Source organism: Pelmatolapia mariae, linkage group LG6 (assembly GCF_036321145.2).
Source record: "Pelmatolapia mariae isolate MD_Pm_ZW linkage group LG6, Pm_UMD_F_2, whole genome shotgun sequence".
In the NCBI taxonomy this organism is placed as follows: domain Eukaryota; kingdom Metazoa; phylum Chordata; class Actinopteri; order Cichliformes; family Cichlidae; genus Pelmatolapia; species Pelmatolapia mariae.
This window is the reverse complement of record NC_086232.1, coordinates 25,920,011-25,941,855: the sequence shown is the minus strand read 5'-3', so window position 1 is coordinate 25,941,855 and position 21,845 is coordinate 25,920,011. Positions and strand designations below refer to the sequence as shown.

General features: G+C 42.0%; 1 protein-coding gene across 1 annotated transcript in view; it reads left to right on the top strand.

Annotated features, from left to right (window-relative positions):
* adgrl3.1 (adhesion G protein-coupled receptor L3.1) overlaps window positions 1-21,845 on the top strand; it is a 115,892-nt gene that overhangs the window by 50,310 nt on the left and 43,737 nt on the right. Inside the window, exons 5-7 of the mRNA XM_063476368.2 lie at window positions 3,763-3,872; window positions 10,443-10,457; window positions 11,566-12,354. Coding sequence (XP_063332438.1) covers window positions 3,763-3,872; window positions 10,443-10,457; window positions 11,566-12,354 — 914 coding nt within the window. The remainder of the gene's footprint in view (window positions 1-3,762; window positions 3,873-10,442; window positions 10,458-11,565; window positions 12,355-21,845) is intronic.

Sequence of the window (21,845 nt, the reverse complement as noted above, 5' to 3'; positions counted from 1 at the left end):
GTTCTTCAACACATCTGCATTCTAGCACACGCACACACACACACACACACGCACAAATGCACACACACTTGCAGACAAACACTCAAATATTTATTCCATTTTGCATCTGCTCACAGACATACATGCGCTTGCACATATGCATAAACATACCCCACACACGCTCCAACAGGCAGCGTCAGCCTCATCAAATCATCAGTCAGTTATATGAGGGATAGAGACAGAGATGGAGTGAAGGGAGGTCTGCCAAACAAAGTGAAAAACATCAGAGACAAGAACAACAGCAGCACCCACTGCAGCATAGCAGCTTTCTCTTTCCCTGCCTGCCACAGCTCGGCTTTGTTAGTGAATAGTTTGTTCGTGTGCATGTGTGTGTTGCACGTTGCAAGGAAGAAAGCCAGCGGGCCAGGCGGTATCCAGGCCACTGCCTTGTTTTGATGTGGTCATGCTAATTAAAAAAAGGAGCTTTTCTGCCAACTCTAAGAAAAACACAGAGAAAAAAAATATATAGAGCCATTTTGGTGTTTGGAAAAAAAATAAATTGTAAAGGTGCGCGTGTATGTGTGCGCATGTTCTGCATCTCCTCCATTAATCATGGGTCACAATGCAGAGAGGACAGGAATTGTAAATTTTTGCTGATGTTCTCGTGTTTTGTTAGGCTTCTGGATAAACATGTTGGCAGTGAGGAAATGAGAGTAACGTTGACAAATAAAGAATGAGATGGAGGTACTGGGAACATAAGGGAGTCTTTTTTGGACCTGACTCAGACTACTGGCTCAGACAGAACGGTGACGTCAGCAGAGGCTTTACTAAGGATGGAGGGATCGAGGGAGAAACAGGGGGAGGCTGGAGATGACGCCCTGAGGGAGGCGGGGATGAGAAAGGTATTAAGCGGGGAGAGAGGAGAGAAAAAGAGAGAACGGCAGCAGCAATAAGCGGCCTACCACATATATCTGGGTGTGACTTAGGAAACTGCAGCTAAGTGGGTTTAAGACAGATAAACAGACGGAAAAAACAGCCAGTTGGAATGAGAGACAAAGAAGGAGGAACAGTGAGGAATAATTCCTAGGCGGGAAGGATGAGGACAAAGGCTGAAAAAAGAAATTGGTTTATTATCTTGGCTTAGAGAGTGTGGGGAGGAAGAAAAAAGGTAGTGCAGACAAAAATAGACAGAGAAAGAAAGAGTGATAGCAGAGAGATATAGCTCGCAAGAGAAGATTATGGCAAATCTTTGCTCGATAGCTTTTATTTAAAATAATAGTCAATAACCTTCAGTGCTCATGATTCAGCCATGAGAGCCCTGAGCCATTTTTTTTACATGAAGCAGAAATATATTGACAATTACATATACCCATGGCTACTACAAAGCCTAACATTTCTCTCAATTTTTCCTCAAACTCATTTTTATCTGTTGTTTTCTTCAGCCTGTGTTCCCTGGATCAGGCATACATGATTTAATGTAATTTATTACACTATATAGTGTAATAAATTACATATATATATATTGATTTCAGTTGTTAGTTTTAATAATATGTACAAGAAACAGAAAAAAAGACTTGTTCGATTTTAATGTTTTCACTATTGTGTGAAAACTCATGAAAGTGGCACCTTTTTTGCACTTTCTGGCACAAAATAATTCTACAGGTGATCAAAGGTGATGTCACTTCCATGTGTAAATCATCGTGTGAGATATGGAAATCTTACAGGACTTAGACATGAAACATAAACATTTTACTCCTTTTTTTTCAGAGGGGTTGTCACTTCAGTGACTCGGAGAGTTCAAAGCGCCGCAGCCCACGATAACACATGCAAACACTCGAAACATAACATAACTAAGAAAACATTCATCAAGTTGACATCTCTAGCACTGCAAATATTTCCAGACACAAGCTCTAAGTTGCCCACATGATAAGAAGATAGATGTGTTTTGTGACTTTTTGAAGCTATTAACGTTGGCTATTCATTTGTGCTTTTAGCAAATAAGCTTAAATTCACAGCAATTCCTGGCTGCCTCCATCACTTTTCTTATATTGAGCTTTCTCAGCCACTGTGTCTCTTTAGTGTGAAGACATCATAACTAGCGGCTAGTTGTTGGGTTTTTTTTAACTTTAGAAAGTTATGTGAGGTCGTTAAAGGGAGTTTTGTGCTCTGATTCACCAGTGAGTGCCAGCCATTCGTGACCTTTGGTGGGTGCTGTGAGCAAAGTTGTGGCACTGTGTCAGTTTTGTGTCCCCCGCCCCCCCCTCAGCCCACAGCTCGCACTGATGACAGGTGACCGATGATGAAGGTACCAGGGCAAGAAATTAAAAAGCACAGAGGCGAGAAAAAAGAGAGGAGGGAGAGAAGATGGGTGGGTATTGTTAGAATATGACAGACTTCACAACACAAAGAGTTTGAAACCATTACAAATTCCAATAAACCCTCACGTGATCTGAGACACGCTGGTCAGCGAGAGACGCCAAGCTAAAAAAATTAAGGGAGTTAGTTTTTTCTAGGCTACATTAGTTCTCTGTGTTACATGTGAATATTGAACTAATAATTAAATTAGCTCCTATGAATATTTCATTATGCAAATTGTTGAATGGTATTGTAGGAAAAGTGACTTGAGGGGTTCTGTATGCTCATTAAAAATATCTCAATGGGAGAATCTGAATGTTTTGAATGTAAATGTCTTCTGTATGACAGGTGTGCACAGAGGGAAAGAGAAGTTGTGCTAATTAATGTGAAAGAGATGGTCATCAGCATTTTAAAAATAGCTTTTTCTCATTTGTCTGTTGTTGCTATTCTTGTAAAAGAAATATGTTTCAGTCGTGTGCTTTAGTAGCTCATTTAAACTTGGAAGTGCAACTAAGATAAAGTGCGCGTTTTATGTTATTACATGCATGCATCATCATAACATATGCGCTTCAGTCATGCACCAGCAAATCTTTTGTGGTTGTGACGAGCAGCTTTGAAATGTTCAGTGAAACTGACACGTAAATGTCATGTATGTATTTTCACAGGTGCTCATATACACGCGTGTAAGCAGAAACCCTAAAAGACACACAGGGTATATACTACATCGTGTGCTGCCTTGCATAACCTGTGTTAATAAGAGTGAGTAATACTTACTTTTTGTGTGTCAGAGGAGAGGGCCCCCTGGTAATTAGAATTAATTATCTAAAGTCTGGGGCAAAATAATCTTAAAGGCATAGGTTATTGCCGTCAGTGCTTCACACACTCGTGCAGGTACACACAGACACCCACATACATTCAACACAGAAGTGTCCTTGTGCCACAGCTCTTCTGTATCCATTGTGGGCCACCTTTGTGTACAAGTGAACTCGGTGAATCCATTACTGTTATGTTCACTTCAGGTACCGGGTAAGGCCGTATCATCTGCTCTAGTGTCAACATGAAGGGTCCTTAAGCACAGAAGACTCTCGAGTGTCAGGATGACTCGGCGGATAAAATAGATCTCGCTCTACATTATATCACATGATATCAGGATATGCGTTTTGCGGCGTAGCGTGCTTGGGCTCCAGCTGAAAAAAAAAATGATGCAACTCCAGTACAACAGCCCTGCAATAAATCCCGGCTCCTCGATGGCTGTGGCGTTCCGTTTTTGTTTTAAACCTTTTAGAGAAGGCTGATTCAGCTGCGCGATCATTTTGGAAAATGTAGTTTGTGGTGCCGCTGAATTGTATCATGTTACAGGTCTTTCAATTGATTTGTGGATGTTTTCAACTGACGCTATCCATCTATCCCATCTATCTATCTATGTAGATGCAACAACCGTACGCAGTGTGCTGTGGTGGCCGGCCCCGACGTCTTTCCCGATCCCTGCCCCGGCACATACAAATACCTCGAAGTCCAGTATGAGTGTGTTCCTTACAGTAAGTACCCTCTCGCTCTCTCTTTTTTTAAATAGTTCACTACTCTTCAGTATATGAATAAATTGCAGTTTTTGTTATGCCAGGCAGCAACATTCACAGCAAAAACTTCAGCAGCTTGATGCCACAGTAACTTTACATGGAAGTTATAATATTATGCCTCTCCCCCCCTCCGGGAAAGTCAAAGGTAGCAAGGATGAGAAACAAGGGCAGTCTCAGATGATTACAGATGGTGATGTGACCTTTGACCAGGTGGTAAGAGACTGAGAGGGGAAATTCACTAGAGTGAAACAGTCGTGTGGCTTTTAAAAAATCTTTTCCACTAGAATGTGGGTTACAGCTCGCTTCAGAACAAATGCATAAGGGATCAGCGTGATGACTTAGTGGATTAGATTTTTTTTTGTCCTTGATGTTTATTTTTCAGTACATTCCAGCAAAGTTAGAATGCAGCTGGTTGTGTCTGTTTAATGAAAAAGTTAAATCTCATGCGAATACCAGCCCCTCAGTCATTTTCCCATCACAACAGGCATCAACAGGTACTTTGTTCAGGCTGCAGTTGCATATGTGAAAGCCACAAAACCCGACAGAAGTTAGGTGAAGCATAAAAGATGAAAAGGGAATGCGTCAAAATTACATTGCACCTTCAATGAAATGAGAAGAGGTATGTTAATCATTAAGTAAAAATTTCAGGTGAACAAAGTAACGATGCCAAAATATTACTTTATCAGTTAGCAAACTCCGCTTGATATTTTCAAACATTGCTGTCAGGTTGGATTGGAGATTAATTTGAATTTTTTTCTTCTTCATATTACCTGACTGTGATACATGTCTGTCTTGTAAAGCTATAAACATGACTGTGGTAGAACAGTTCTAAGCAATACAGTCAAAAGGACATACAGAGTTGGAACTGAAAAGCTTATTTCTGCATTCTTTGTATAAAAAGTCAATTTCCAAAGAGATGTAAAGAAGTTTAATTTTGCCCTCATAACCCACACATGCTCTATGCAAAAGCCCTCCTAAAGTAAGAAATAACAGATGCACTTTAGATTTGTCTACGGCCTTGGCACCGCAGTCCATACAGACGGCCAAGGTGATCTCCCACACTGAAGCATTCAATTATGTCTGGCTAAACGGCTCTTGCCTGGCGTCTAGAATGACCAGCAGATTAAATAATAGGACTATCAGAGCCCTCTCTGGAGCAGATGGAAACACAACCTGATACCTGCTTAATGCCCCACCACGCACGCACAGCACACACACGCAGGCATCAAAAAAGACTTTGTAGCAGTGTGTGTTTTCACTCGTCTCTCATTCATTCAAGACTTGTCTGCATGTTCCGTGTTTTTATTTGATATAACCGCAGACCTGCTTGAAAATACAGCACTCCTTATTTAATGGATTTGTCAGTGTAAAGAATAGTGATTTAAAAAACGACCGAGTGCAAAAGGAGATGAGTTGTGTTTTTGGATCTGATAAACAATGGGTCAGTCAGGGTAACAGTGTCCCCGTGAAAATACACAGTATCTGAAATCAAAGTCATTAGCGAGCTCAGCTAACAGAGGGAGGGATGGAGAGAGGGAGGTGATGCATTGGAGAAAAAGACAGTGAAGGAGAGAGAGAGAGAGAGCTTTTGACAGTACATTAGCATCTGCTGTGCACTGACTGAAGAGTTCAGGCTGGATCAGGTAGCTGTGTGATACACTACCTTGCTCGCGTGTGTGCTTAGCCATGGGAAAAGTCCAACAGGGGAAAAATGTGATGTATAAAAAAAGTGAAACCTTTCACATAACCTTCACATGGAATGGATCAAATATTTATAAAATCAATTCTTTTTTAAAAGTCATAATATTGCTTGTAACTTAGAAGAAGGCACTCCTGACATTTGGGCTGGAGTTTCAGTCGTCAACATTCACTCTGGCGCGTTTGACACCGCAAATCAATGCTGCCAGCGGCATCGTCGTGAAAGATGCATTTTGTTAGACAATAAGTGATGAAATATCTGCAAAGTGTTGTAAATCAAGATGGATCAATAGAGGAGGGGTTTTTTATGATAGATACACTATATGATAGTGTAATGAAATTTGTTCTGAAATGAATACCAGCTGCATTTTTAATATGTCATCATTTATAAGCAGGCTTGGCTTTTGTGCGCTCAAATAACTATAACGTCAAGGGATCCACTCGAGCAGATCTCCCCTGACGCCGAGCGCACTGGTGGCGGTGCTGTCTGTTGAGTGTAACCACCTGAACCCTTGCAGTCACCTGTAAGGCCAGGTGTTGCTTATCACAGGCCAGCCGCATGGAAAGGAAATGAGCCGATCGACTTTAAAGCGCAGGCATACTTTTCCTGAGCGCTGCCAATCGAGTAGAGTAGATGCGTTTCCCTCTGCATAGATATAGTAAACAATTCTCAAAGTGGGTTGTAAAACAGGTAATTTAATTATGTGCGGTTCAGTTTTCAGGGAAATTTTGCTCCTCCATCTCGCCTCCTTTTATTTAATTTTTTTTTTTTCCCAAGGATTTTTTTTGGCTTGCGCTACCCCTCGCAACTCCTCATCTCTCTCCACTGCACTGTAGGTTTTTGGCTGTTGTCCAAAGCTACAATCAAGTGCTGTCTCTTTCTCTCTCCGACTCTCTGTGGTACGAGTGTGTGGCAGTCGTGTGCCAAACTAGCCAGCTAGCTTTGGCAGTAATTAGCCACCTGTGTATACTTGCTCATCGCACTGCAGGCAGACTATAAATATCCATACATTAGCACACCGCTGTACAAAGTGCTTCTCCAAGGCAACTCTGGTGCATGGACAGATTCAATCTCAGCAAATGTGTGCTGCTGAAGAGCAGACACATGATACGTATTGTTTCATTCATGTTCGTCCGTTAAAAAAGCCAGGAACACTTAGGATTATGTCTATCCGTTTCCTCATCTTTATGTGGTATACCCTGGCTCTCCTGGCTGCTGTTATGAAGCAATTAGCCTACTCCCACATTTAGTGTATTAATCAGAAAAGCCAGTGATATGTTATGCAATACCCATGCAGTCTATTTTAGACAATAGAACTTGGCTCAATAGGAAAGCTAATTAAAAGATAAAATCACCTTCTTGTCTGTCCAATTAAAGACTTCTGTCAGATTGGACCCTTGGAATAACTTCATCACAGTGACATGAGAAGCCCTGTTTGTGTGCGTCTGTGTGTGCTTCCTTGTGTGGGTGTGTGTGTATATGTGCATGTTTTGTGGGGGGGGGGGGAAAGTGCTTGTGTGTTTGTGCCTCTCTCTGTACATGCATGTACAGTATATGCGTGTGTGTGTGTGTGTTTATGTGGGCACATATGCAGGCATTTTTTTGTTACCCAGAGAGAGCAAGGGAAGATGGGAAAGGAACCAATGAGACAGAAGGAGAGACGGCAGAGCGACAGCTGAAACAGAGATAGAGAGAGAAATAGGTTAGACGAGGCCAGCAGACAGGGAACAGAAAGAATGAATTAACTGATAAAAGACACAGGGTGAGAGGTGGACAGGGTTTGGTTTGGGGGAAGTAGGAGAGATACAGAGGAGGTACTGGGAGAGAATGAACGAGGCGAGTGGGAGGGGTGAAAGAACAGGATGAAATAATGCAATAGAATAGCAGGTGAGGATGAGAGGACAGGAGAAAAAGAATAGAATAATGAAAAAGAGAAAGAAAGTAGAAAACGTCTGCGCCCATAAACGACCTTGGGCTTTAGCCGGCTGAGCTGATTGGAGATCAGAGATGATAGTGGTAAGGCTGCTGTCGCCACTCGTTGTCTGTAGAAACACGCACACGGGCATGTCGGCGCCCCCCCACGCATACACACACATTACACACGCCTGTGAGCACACACTGTCTTTCCTCCTAGACGAATACCTACTTAATAAACCATACATTTTCAATAAAAATGCTAATTATCTTTACACAGCAGCACAGTTAGGTTAACACAGCTTCTGTGTGTGTATGTGTGTGTGGGTGTGTGTGTGTGTGTGTGTGTGTGTGTGTGTGTGTGTGTGTGTGTGTGTGTGTGTGTGTGTGTGTGTGTGGGTGTGTGTGTGTGCGGTGGGTGTATGAGAAATAAAAACAGAAAACAGAGAAATGAACTAAAACGAAAGGCATGCAAAGGTATGGGTGTAAAGTTGTTTGTATAATTACAGATTTTTTCAGACCATTTTTCTGCAGATATTAATGAATAATTACATGATTTTTATTAAATCAAACTAGTCAGGCGACACATCCTCACAACACACCGTTGCAGTTTGCATTATTGCCAATATTCATTCAAAGCCATGCTAGGAATAAATTAGTTGGGTTTTTTTTTCACAGTAGCTGCATAGCTAAATATTCAATAGTGCAGTCCTAGTGGTTTTTGCAAATGATCAGTCAAAGATACTGGATAGATAAAAACACGGCGCTACCTCTGCAGAATTCAATTATGAATAACACAGCGTGAGAGAAGATGCTTTCTTGTTGACATTTTCTTGGAAACAAGGACGCGTTTCTGGCAAGTTGTCATAAGTCCATATTTTTCCCTCCTCTTTCTCTTTTAGCTACACTCAGCAGTTTAATTAGCAGTAGCACAAAAGACTTTTCATCTCTTGCATCATCTTGCATGCTCGAGCTGCCCTTGAGAAAACCTTGAGGTTTCAATAAATATCCGACCACCCTATATTCGCTCTGTCAGACCGTCTGCACTGGAGAGGAAAAAAAAAAATCAATGACTGTTATGACAAACTTTGATTTCTTACCCTTGTCCTCAAGATTAAAAGAGAGATACCGCAGAACAACCCTGCAATGAGCTCACCAACAGAGATATCCATTAATCTGGTGAAACAACGAGCAGCAGTACAAATTGAATGACATTTGTCTGACATTTTGTGTGCCATTTGGTTTACTTGTTGCTGCCACACTTTTTCATTTGAAATCTATTAGTTGCTGGCAACCTTGAACTCTGTGTGTTTTCCTCTGTGTCTGCGAGGCTCCGTAAGAGCCTGAGGTAATGTGAAGGCCTCATTGTTTGGTGTCATTAATCCTCGTCTTCTCCACCGCAATGCCTTTCTTTGTGTTATTTATATGTACGGATGCCGGTGTGAGTGTGTGTGTAATATCCGTCGCGCACACCCCTCTGCCTAGACAGACTATCTGCTTTCTTTCCAAGATTTTCTCACAAGAGAACTGTTTTCTTGTGACGAACCTTTTTATATCTTACCTCGCAGGGACACACACACACGTGCACACACGGATGTACACACTTGTTTTAGGTTTAACATGATCTTCTTTCGGAGATTGCTTATTTATCGGGAGTTGTGCTAAGCCGCGCCAGTTACCATGCATTTTTCATGAGCTTAGGATTTAATGGTTGCCTGTGTATGAAGGTGTGTGTGTGTGTGTGTGTTCTGTGTGCCACATGTGTTTGTGTATGCCTTGTGGTTGGGGATAAGTTTGGGGTTTAATGTAGTAAAGAATTAAGACATGCAGCGTGCAGTATGTAGTGCATCTGTGATATATGTAAACATGTGAGGTCCTGGAAGTTCTTCCAAATGTTTTTTCCTTTGAAGACTCTGCCTTCCTCTCCCCTACCCACACCCACACATACACCCACACACACACCTTTCTCATGGGACTAGTTCCATTCAGCAGGTCTCTAAGTCTTGAAAGACACAAGGGCACTGCCTGCAGGATTAAGTTTCTGCCGTGTTCACATTCCACTCAGTCCCTCTGGGACCAAGGTGGAATGGAATTCATATGTTTAAGAGGTTCCCGGCAATTGTGCACATTTCATTGCCGGGCAACATGAACAATCCTCGCAGATTTTTAAGGATAATGCTTTGAATGTAATAGACTGGGAACTGGTGTGGGGATTGAAGCAAGCCAGTTCTTTTAGTATGCTCCTGCTTGCCCAAGAGATGCCTTCACTCTCATTGTCAGAGGCACACAAGATGACATGACATACACCAAGCATTAGCTCACCCACCGTGCACCAGAAAGCATTTTAATGTGGCAGTTTTGGCTGGTCCACTGAAAAGCAATCCCAGTAATCAAATAAATTTTCTGGTTTTCATTGCGCCACCGCTATTAGCATACATTAAAGAGCTCATTATCTCAGGTCATTTTGCATTGCTCTATTTTGTCCTGCACCGGGTTGAGGACCACCGCAGACAGCGTGAACATGTGTGCTTGAGCGTGTTGTGCCATGCTCCTGTGTGTTTGCTCTCATTTTGTCTTCCCCCCCTCGTTCTGTGTCTGCTTGACATGTGCATCTCTGTCTGCCCACATGCGCGTGTGCAACATATGTGAGTTGAATACTGTCAAATAGCTTCCCCATTGCAGTGCAGTCTCCTCAGACGCTTATGTAATGTTATTACCAATCACACATGGAGAGCATCCTGGCACTCTCACAAGGTTAGAATGAAATATGAGGCCGATTATGGAGATCTGAGATTGTATTATCATGATTTCCTTATTATTGCATCATTAATCTATTTTTGTCTCTTGTCTCTATCTCTTTCTTTCTCGCTCTTGTGCTTTCTTTTTTTCTTCAAATCTTTTGCCTATGGCTGGTGCAGAAGTAGAACAAAAAGGTAAGTCTGTGAAGCAAGCACGCCCACATTCGCACATGCTCAAAATCCGGGATTGGGCGTCACTTTTTGATGCCAGCGCTTGAAGTGTTTTGTACCTCGTGGCAGCATGACATCTCTTTCATTGTCACTGCTGCTATATTAAGACAGCTTGATCTCAGCATATAGAAGCAATTTAGAACTACTGGTTCTCATTAGACACACTCCGCTCACGTTATTCCGCGGTATGTGTAGAATGCTTCTTAACGAACTCTCCAATAGGCCGAGCACGTTTTTGTGACGAGCCAATGATCAGAGAGTTACGTGGACGTTTAATATTTAAAATGCTTCCCTCGTGAAATGAAAACAGATAGCCAGTGAAAATTCAATCAATAGTCAGCCTTATGCGTGGGATCTGGAATTATATTATTTGAGAAAATGGGAAAGCCACAGTGCACATCTGGCAACTCTATGTGGATCTGCTCTGTACATGCTTATGTGACAACATTCCAGTTGAATTACAAAGGTTCCAATGACTCTTGTCGCACTGGCTTCCCAGAATTTACTAGTTCTCCCACATCCCTCATAAAACATGACCCCAGTATTCCAAGAGGAGAATAGTGAGCGTGGAGTGGGAAAAGAATTATTGTAACAACTGCAAAAACAGCAGACGATAAAAGATGTGTTTGGTTCTACAGTTGGTTGTTCCTGACAGAAATAGAAAGGGAGAGAAAGGAAGAAAGAGCTGTGAGACTAATGAGGAGCTGAGGAGGGAGGGAGAAATGGGAATAGAGGGAAAGGGTGGAAGTAGAACAAAATGTGCCATTTTCTCTTCATCTTTTCACTGTGAGAGCATCGTATTATCTGTTGAATAGAAGGCATACTGTTGCTGTGCTTAACAATGACAGTGACTATACAACATCCAAATCACAACACAGTAAGCCTATCATGTCATCATCACTCACCGGTGGTTAAGTTAAAATCCTCTGTTATGTTTTTTTAGAAACACGTATGAATGGAGGCAAACATTTCAAAAGCTCTGTCAGGAACTCTACTGAGAACAGTTGACATTTTACATCAGCCATGTAATTTAAACTTATCTAATGTGAAAATGTTTTCTTTTGTTCCTCAGTGTTTCTGTGCCCCGGCATTCTTCGGGGAGTTTACCAAAGCGAACATCTCTTTGAATCGGACCATCAGTCTGGTGCTTGGTGCAAAGACCCGCTGCAGGCCTCTGACAAGATCTACTACATGCCCTGGACACCATACCGCACGGACACACTGACTGAGTATTCATCGAAGGAGGACTTCATCGCAGGCCGTCCCACCACCACATACAAACTGCCGCATCGCGTGGACGGCACTGGCTTTGTCGTCTATGACGGTGCGCTGTTCTTCAACAAGGAGCGGACCCGCAACATCGTAAAGTTTGACCTGCGCACGCGCATCAAGAGCGGTGAGGCGATTATTGCCAACGCCAACTACCACGACACATCGCCCTACCGCTGGGGGGGCAAGTCGGACATTGACCTGGCGGTGGATGAGAACGGTCTGTGGGTGATCTACGCAACGGAGCAGAACAATGGGCGCATCGTGGTGAGCCAGCTCAATCCCTACACCCTGCGCATCGAAGGCTCCTGGGACACGAGCTACGACAAGCGCTCTGCCTCCAATGCGTTCATGATCTGCGGAGTCCTTTATGTTGTCAAAACCGTCTATGAAGATGATGACAACGAAGGCACGGGGAACAAGATTGACTACATGTACAACACTGATAAGGGGAAAGAAATGACGGTTAACATACCCTTCCCTAATTCCTACCAGTACATAGCTGCAGTGGATTACAACCCTAGAGACAACCTGCTGTATGTGTGGAATAACTACCACGTGGTCAAGTACTCGCTCGACTTCGGCAACAATGGTAGGTCCAAGTCAAAGTCTAAGATTCCCTTCTCTTTCTCATCACTCCACCTCGTTTTTTCATCTTCTCTTAATGATTTCCAATTTCACGTTACTATATGTGTGAGCCAGAAGAAAATTATGGTGGTTAGAGAATGTCTTTGGTACTGAAAGTGATGGCCAGCCCGTGATGTGATTTCTTTTAAATCTTCGAGTGAACTACCTTGGCTTTTTTAATGTTAACATTAAAGAAAAAAAACATTTTTCTTGTGACATAAGGAATACTTATAGGCAGTAATCTGCCTCCAATAATTAATTCTTCAAAATAACTTGAAGAGGAAGAAAAAGAAAAGCACCATCTGTGCTGTCATGATTCTCAATTACGACTGTTCCCCCACCACCCCACTTGTGATATCTGCATGTTTTCAGAAGTCAAAAAAGAAAAACTTTTACAGCTGGTCCTACATATACCACTGCCACTGAAGTTGTTGATGTCAGATGGCAGTAGATTCCTCTACGCGTAAATGAGAAAGATATCATAAAGGCTACCTTGATCTCTACCTTCAGAAGAATACTACCTCCAATGATGTAATGCCGTAAATGCCTTTTGGCTTTTAATGTACCACTTGCCAGCTTTCTCTTTAGTTTCCCCAGCTGCTTAACAAATCATAATGCATTCCTCTCGAGTGGAGCCAGGAGTATCTGGAAGGCGGGGGAACTGATGGTGCTTTCACATCCATATAAGATGACAATCTGAACACACTTTAAGCTGTTACATGCACTTTTTTGTTTGCTTTTTATCCATTCATATGTATCTGCTCCCAAATGTTCTCACCATGCAAACTGACTGAAATCTGCAATTTCCCTGTGTCAGTGCTAAAGCGCAAAGCAAACTATTACTTTTAAAAGAGGAAAGCAGTTTAAATTTTAATAGGTATATGTCTTGAGAGACAGGTTGTTTGTATTACAGCAGCAGATGATTACAGCCTGACACTGGAGTACACAAAAGGACACTTTTTCCAGCCAGTGCAGCTTTTCAACTCTTTGAGCACCGCAAACCTGGTTCATTTTTTTGTTTTTGTGTCAGAAATACAGATGCAATCAAAATTCTTTACATGATTAAGCGTAGGGGGCGGGGTCATACATGGATCGGGTCAAATAAAGGTCAAAGTATTTCGATACAGGGTCATAAATCCAGCTGATAAGGTGACTCATTAGGGTTAACAAGCAGCACGTGTTTTAAATAGAATTGCTGTATCTGTTTAAAAGCACTAGGAATTCTGTCTATCTAACCAAGGGTGACTCATATAACTCTGGTGTGAGGTTAGAGTACACCCTCCCCTCTTCCTTCCCTCTGGATGGAAGGGCTTAGGCCCCTGGAGCCTGAAGGGCTATTTGCCCAGCGTAATTGCCTTTCAGCACCTTTCTATGGAGTGGTCAAGGCAGTCTGGCTGCGTGTCTTATTAAATGATGTCTGAATTAACGCATGCTCTTACAAGCAGTTAGGAGGCACAGTACAAGAAATTATAGAGAGAGGCAGCATTAAACTTGGTTTCTACCGATCAGTGTGCTGTATGTGGAAGGGGGCCATGGTGTAAAAATATGCTTATGTGTGTGTTTAGACATGCATAATAATATCCATACCCATGTGCTAATGTACTTACAGTACGGGTTTATTTCTCTATTCATGAGCGTGCATTCACGTTTATTGGTGAGTGTGAACACTCTCATAATAGAGCTCGGGGTGTCTCAGGAGGCTCTAAAGAGGAGATCAATGGGGATTCAATGTGAAGAATGACCTCCAGTGCACAGCAACAAGCCAGACTGCTGACCAGCGGGGGATAAATACATACAATCAATGCTGCTCCGCACTTTTACTTTCCTCCTCGCTTCACTCCGTCACTCAGTGAAGACAAGAAATAATTTAACTGGCTTAACTGCACGAGTCTCTCATTCTTCTTAAAGCGAGGCAATAGCTCATTAAATTTTTATTTTGTTGCATTTTGGCACAGTGTTTTGCCCTTCATGCCTTCTAAAACTAGAGAAGGTATTCGACCATTTTATTCACTAACTAAATGCATTCAGCATATACTGCTGTGAGTATGATCACATGTCTCCTAGTCAGTCCAGGAAACAGACCAAAGAAAAAGAGCCATTCTGAGGGTTTCCACTCATTACTGATGTGGCTTAATGCGCGCCTTGTTTTTGTTTCGGCTCATATGGACTTCTTAAGATATAAAATGAGGCAGGAAATGGGCCATGCTCAGAGAGAAGGATGAGGTAGGCCACTGAGAGCTGAGTGTAATTGGGGTACAACGCAGAGAGAACCAATTACTTTGTTGTGTCCGGATGACAAAAGGCAAATGGTTTAAAAGAATTCAGTCTGAAGCGCTTGCACTGTTTGCTTTTGGAACACACATTTCAATGTGAACAACAGGGCAGGGACGGCATGCTGAAAGACTGAACTCATGTAAAAGTACTCTTATTTAAAGTAAAAATGGAAAAGATAAACTGACTTGTATTAGGCTGTGGTTAAAAAAATAATAATATATTACAATCATATTATTTTAGCATGCTGAATTAGGCTACTGTGCACTCAGAGGTCATTGTACACTAGTAAAACAACCTAGCAGCTAAACATGCAGTGTGGATTTTTTTTGCTCCCTCCACTGGCAGGGAGAACAATTGCAGAAACACTGATGACATATTAATGACGTCAGTCACGAATAAGAAAAAGACAGCTGTGTTTTCAGACGATGGAGCGGTTGTTGATGTTCTCCTCCAGTGATTGATAGCTGTTATATTCACCTGTTTGGACAAAGCAACAGCAAAGACACGTCTTTAGCCTATTTTTCTTTCAGCCTCGCCATTTCACTACACCCTAAAGACAAAAGAACTCTGACAAATATATTTGGTCAAAAGCCACAGAAAGGTGGTGAGGAGGTTACCCTGTAAGTGTTGAAGTCAACATCAGCCACGTATGCTAGCTAGATGCTAGCTTTTGTTAGCTATGCAGCAGTTTGAGTGTGTTTGATTTGATTCACTGGGAAGGATCACAGGGCGGTACAAGAAAAAGATTTATATTATGCGAAATATAATCCCCATATATAACCATGTTTGATTTTATTTATTTATTTATTTGCATTTGGAAAGATTGCCGTTCAACACAGCTTCCATCACCAGTAATGTCCACACCGAACACGTGAACAATGAAACAATGGATATCAGACCTAAACATTTTTGAGTACCTAAATTAATATTTTCTCTATCATATATACATACCATGTCTTAATTCGAGTCATATGTTAGAAAATTATCACAATATGCAGAAGTCTGAAATGTATATACAGATACAAAGTTTGAGGTATTTAAAGGTCATGTTTATTTACCCTGGTGCTGAAAATGTCAGGCCTAGTTTCATATATCACATTGACAGATTTAAAGGGGATCGCAGGGGAGAAACAAATAAAGCAGGTTTAGTTCAGCTTGGGCTAACATATGATGCGCAGGTTTTCTCTGTCGCGTCATTGATGTAACACGGAGCAGAAATTTTTCTTTTTGAAATGCATATTTTTTTTCTCCCTTGGTACCTAACAAGAAAGTAAACTGTGCCCTCTCCATTTATTGTTAATGTTTGGACTTCTCTCTCTTAAATCGACATTCTTCCTCTCCCTGCCTCTTACACAAACACATGCCCTCACAATGACAGGAATCTTAACATTTCCTCCGTCCTGCTCATGCATCTTTCTCTTTCACTCAGTGTTTTTTCCTCTGTCTTCCTTATCTAGCGCCTAATCTGTCCTCCTTTTCTGCTCTCAACTGGTTCCCACATCACACAGAGCTATTTCATTGAGAGTCCTTTAGATCTATATATTATAGAGTCCTACTGAATGCCTATGTAAAGTCAAAGTCACTTGTCTCTGCATCACCCTTTTCTCCTCCCTCACAATCCCCAAACATTCTCTCATTCTCTACTGTTTATGGAGTTGTTTCATCACGTCTTCTTACATGCATATTATAGAGACTTGCCCTACGCAAGCGGCATGGCTCCGATGAAACATTTGAATAATTTATCACCTCCAGTCTGCCTTGCCACACTTTAAAAAGTTTTCCCAACAAAGTCACAAAATTATTCATGTTATCTGCATCTACGGAGTAGGAGGGAAAAACATGGCTAAAACTAAGAAGCACTGCCTTCTCTGTCTTTGTTTTACTTGTCTTCACTCTCTTCTCATTTTGTCTTGTGCAGGGTTTTTTTCACCTTACTGCACTCTCACAAGTGCTATATATACTCTTTCTAGTGCTAACTCGCAGCTCTTTAGGATTGTGATCTACCCGAGGTTCTAATTTCATGTCTGACAGTCTGATTGCATATTCTATGGGATAGATGCAACACACTGAAATCGGTTTTAAAAAAAGAAACATTGCACGAAACTTTCCGGAGTAATCCTGGTGGATTGTTTTTTGTTCTGGCAACTGGAGAGCAGTGCTCCAGACAAAAAAAGTTAATTAGAAGACAAAAAGACAGCATATTGTTTGACAGTTACTTCCAAGTGTTTTACTAATAAAAATACAATTCTCACATTGGCACGTTTCTTTTAAGCAATAGCTAAGTAGAAAATAAAATAAAACTCTGAAAATGTGTGGTTTAACCATTAAGCAACACAATAAACACCGGAGAGTCAAAATGATCTGTCCTTGAGAGGAATTAAACACTGGACTACTTCCGTTATATAAAGATGACCTTGCTTTCAATACTGTCAGGTTAACAAAAAGGTTCACCTTTGAACTCTTAATGGCTGAAATTGCATAGTTACATTTCCTAAGGAAGTCCACCTTTTTCCTCTCCTCTCCTCTCCTCTCCTTCCTTCTTCCTCTTCCCTTCTCTCCTCTTCTCCTTGACACCAGATTGCAATCAAGCAGCAGTGCTTAGCAGTGCAGGAAATGTTGGAAGCCAGCTTAAGGGGAGAAAGAAAAATACTTAGCGGTTGAAGTGGAGACCATCTTCCACCAGGTCACTGATTAGACTAACCCTCAGAACATTTTTGGCCCGTCAAAGCAAGCTGTTTGTGTGTGTGTGTGAGAGAGAGAGAGTCTGTGTGCAAACTCTCTTTGTGTTAGGTCCTTTAGTTATTCACATCACACGATAACACAGCTCTGCAAAAGTGAAGGGAGGTTACTTAGTTTGTTTTATGATTGTTTAGAAAGGGACAACTTTATAATTTAATATCTTTTGAGCCCATCTTTGTAGAAAGATTTGTAAAAGTAATTTACAACGCAGCTTCAAGTGAAAAGTCCTAGCATCTAAGCATTTTCAGGTATATGTCATTTTTACTGAATATAACTGTTACTTATGTCTACGTAGTTTTAGATAGTACATTGTAAACCGATCATTTCTACGCTCTCTTCATAATACCGTTCTTGTACACCAATATCAAATGCTTTATTAGATAGTAACTTTCAGGAATTTGTCCACTCTTGTCTTCTACACCTGCATCTTTCACCGGCTCCTCAATCGCTGCCTATTTCTCTCACTCCCAAAAAGATTACAGCACAGCCATCTCAGCAGAGACTGAGCTCTGCTTCAGAGAGTCTGCTGCACCTGTTCCTTGCCTGGAGTGTGTCCTTATCGATTGGATAGCCTCTGCCAGGCCCTCTGCGTGCATTTGGCCTCAGCACTGCTTTCCTCCTGCCAAAGAGCAGATGCCAAATTAAGCAGGCCTAGCTTGGACAATAGAGTGGAAGGGAAATCCACAGCCCAGCAGAAAGTAAACAGAAACAATAGCAGTTATCGGAGCATGTCCCCATATGTGCATTAGGATTTTACTTTTGACATTTTGACATTAAATGTGCAGGTCAAAAAACGGGGTACTGAGACTGGTTGCCGTGTACCATCCTTTAGAAAGACTGGTCCCCCTCCCGACCCCACTGCTGGCCTGCTTTCACACTGGCCTCGAAGATCTAGGCCCAAATCTCCATCAGCTTGGCTCAGCGTATGGATTCCTGTCTTGTGCTTGTTTTCTCTCTCTTTGACAAACACAAATGCAGGGCCGAAAAAAATACGCTTTTAGAGTACAAGTTTCACAACCTTTTTGTCACTTTTTGTGCTCATATTTGTAGTTAACAACAATACAGCCATATCGAGGAAGCATTGTAGATCCATGTTTGGGCTTGGATAGCGATCACGCTACATGCATATCATGCCCAACATGCCCAGTTGAACTGTGCCTGGGTTCACCTTTGCAAGCCAGCCAGGGTTGCCCTTAATTTTGAAAGATATGGGGCAAAGCAAACAACTCCCATTCAAATATATTCATTGTATTTTACTAGATGCCTTATAGATAAATTTTCATCGCAGTTCTCATATAACTGACATAAGTTTATAGCTTGCCTGGAAAAGGAGCAATCGAGGCTCTAAAGGAATGTGCTGATGATTCTTTATATTTTAAAACTAAAAAAAAAAAGGGTTTAAAAAAGACAATTTGGTCTGTCCCATTAGCTTTTTGCTTTGAACAAGGGAGCTTCCTCTGATTAAGAAAGAAGCATGTAATTGGAAAACTTGCTGCAGGTGCCTTAGAGCTCAGCAGAGGGATGACATGATTATGCAACTGGAAAGCCAACAGGGCTGAGCAGGGATGTGTCTGCATGTGAAACATTAGCTGTAGATCGTGGTGCGGGTCCCTGGCAGCCATTTTGAGTGAGGCTCTATTAGTGGGGGTTGTTTTTGTGTGTGTGTGTGTGTGTTTTTTTTTTTTTTAATCTTGAAAGTATCACTGCTTTGAAGTGCTCCATTCTGTCTTATCAGCAGATTTGAGCCACTTGCCACAAGCTCTGGTTTTGTGTGTGTGTGTGTGTGTGCTCTTCAGCCATAGGGGTGGCATGTTATCGCTGTATGCAGTTCCATTTAGTGCGTGTGCTACCATCAAGCCTAGAAAGCATTTGGGCCCCCAGTTAGACTATCATTTTGCCTTTACCCCTCTAGATTCATCCTTCCCCACCGCTCAGAATAGTGTTTGCATGTGTGAGCGCACGGATGCAGTAAATTTTCGCTAAATCGTCTCACATTCTCGATAATGTGATAGACACTTCATTCAAGTTCTGCAAAACTTCTCCCTTAATTCAAGTCCCTCTTTGCTTCCGTTTCACTCTGCCTCTCCTTCTTGCCGCCTGTCTGCCATTTTTTTCTGACAGTGTGGGAAACTTGCCAGGGGAAGTTCGTTTTCCCTCTCCTCTCTCCTCCCTGCCTTCTACCTTTTGTGTTGTGGATTTACGATCCCTCTGTTTACCAAGTGAGAAGTCAACAAGAGCATTCTCTGCAACAGAGCAGAGGCAGCGACAGGCAGTCTTACCCACACAGAAAAACATCACGGCACACACAAACACACTCACACACACAAACACAGTGCCTGTCTGCATGTCAGATGATCATGTGCTAGCATCCCAGGCTGACTGACAGCATCTCTGTGGCCCCTCCAGTGTGGTGACAGATGACAACTTCAGGAACAGGTTTACTGCCACCCTGCCATTGTCTCTGTCTCACCTTCCCCTGGGCTTGCTACAGGTCAGAAAAACAAATAGAATAGAATAAAATAGAACAGAATACCAAATGTTCTTCAGATGGAGTTTGGCAATTGACATGAAAGTGTAGATGCACTTCAGGCACTTCTGAGATTAAGTGTTTATTCTTGTCCGAGGAAGCAACAGAGAGCACAACTACAAGCCCACCGGGTCCATTAGTAACTGATCTGTTGCTTTCAGTTATATTACACGAGCTTCCTCATCAGATGGAGTTTGCACAGTAGAATTGAATGAGATTAGAGCTCGGCAATTATTTGATCTTATTCATCAGCGCAACTGTAATCGCATTGTTGCACAAATATGTATTATTTGAATGAATGATTTAAAGAAAGTTAATTCAATTTAAAAAAGGAGCGATTGCAGACCAGGCTTCAGCAAATTGGTCAGTTTAAGACGCTAAAGAAAATCTTGTTTCTTTTGCACAATGTGGCCATTTTTCATCTCCTGGTATGCAAAGGCAGGTAAGGTAGTGACTCAGGTTTGCCCTAAAAATATATATGTGTTAAAATATGTCACCCACAAGCATGTGCAAGGCTTAGATAAGTGCAAAATCCTTAAGTGACGAGCTTGTACTAAATTTGTCGCCGTGTTTTTGTGGCACCAGTTTTGGCAAAGAGCATAGTGTTTAGGTTAGCTGACATCATGAAGTTGTCACAGCACATTTCCTCAAGGTTTCCTCGGTTTAAATGCGGGGAGATATGTCAGTCCCCACAACTGCAACCTCTAGCCTTCTTTCTTCATAAATGTTTCATGGACCTGTTATGTCATGCTCCTATAGTTCCCTACGGTCTCTTACACAGCATCCTGAGTGATGGCGGTGATGAATTCATAGCATTAGAATGTCGTTTTTAGCCAAAATGCTGCAAAACAACAAGGAAAAGGAGGAGAAAAATAAAAAAAATAAGAAAACATAGTGCAGTGCACATTTAAAGTAGTGCTGAGAAAGGCTACAAGATGTCTCAGAAAGTGGAAACAAGTTATGAGTGAGAGATAAGATCGGGTGAAAAATGTTAAAAGAACAGCTGAGGAAGGAAGGAAGGAAGCAAGAGAGATAGAGAGCGATGTGCTGTGGCCCCTTGCCTATGATGCTTGCAGACTTTTGTGTTACCTCACCTGGAGCTGCCAGCCAGTGTGTTTGCTGCCCTGTACTGGAATGACAGCAGACATCAACCTCAGTCATGCACACACACACATGCACACACACCATTACTCTTCTATTGTTGTGGCAGAGGCCCTAATGGAGCTTCCCGTTTGAGTCCAGATAGGCACACACACATACTCAGTCTCTGCTTCATAAGTACACACACTCATACAAACACACGCAGATTGACAGCTAGTCCCTAGGCCACTGCCGCCACGCATGATTGATGGCAATGTTCCGTGGAGAATGCATGAGGCAGGGCGGCAGTGATTCAGGAACGGGGAGCAGCGCAGTTTAGGTACGGAAACACTCCATTGAGTTGTGAAGGAACAGAACAGAACGTACAGGAGGAGCGGGATGTAAGATGGCTGTCAGTCAAGCAGACAGACAGAAAGGGAGGAAGACGGAATGATGGAGAGAAGCACAGCCCGGTGTCTTTTAATTAAAGTGAGAAAGAAAAAAAATCCACAGGAAGGGACAACTTTAGTTCACAGGAAACAATATAAACACCCACTCCATTCAACAACAACCCACACACTCGCACTTTATTCTCCACTCACATCTACCCAACAACCCCCCTACCCAAAAACAAGGAACAAATTAAAATAGACAACATTTATTAAAACAATGCAAAAAGTAGAGCTAATTTTTTGCACAGTCCATTTATAACTTAATGGGTTGTTTCACTTGTTATTACGTTTATCACGTAAGTTCACTGTCTAATTCAAATCAGTGGAAAATTAATGTGAAATTAAAATCAGTAAGAGCTAAACACCTGTCACACACACACACGT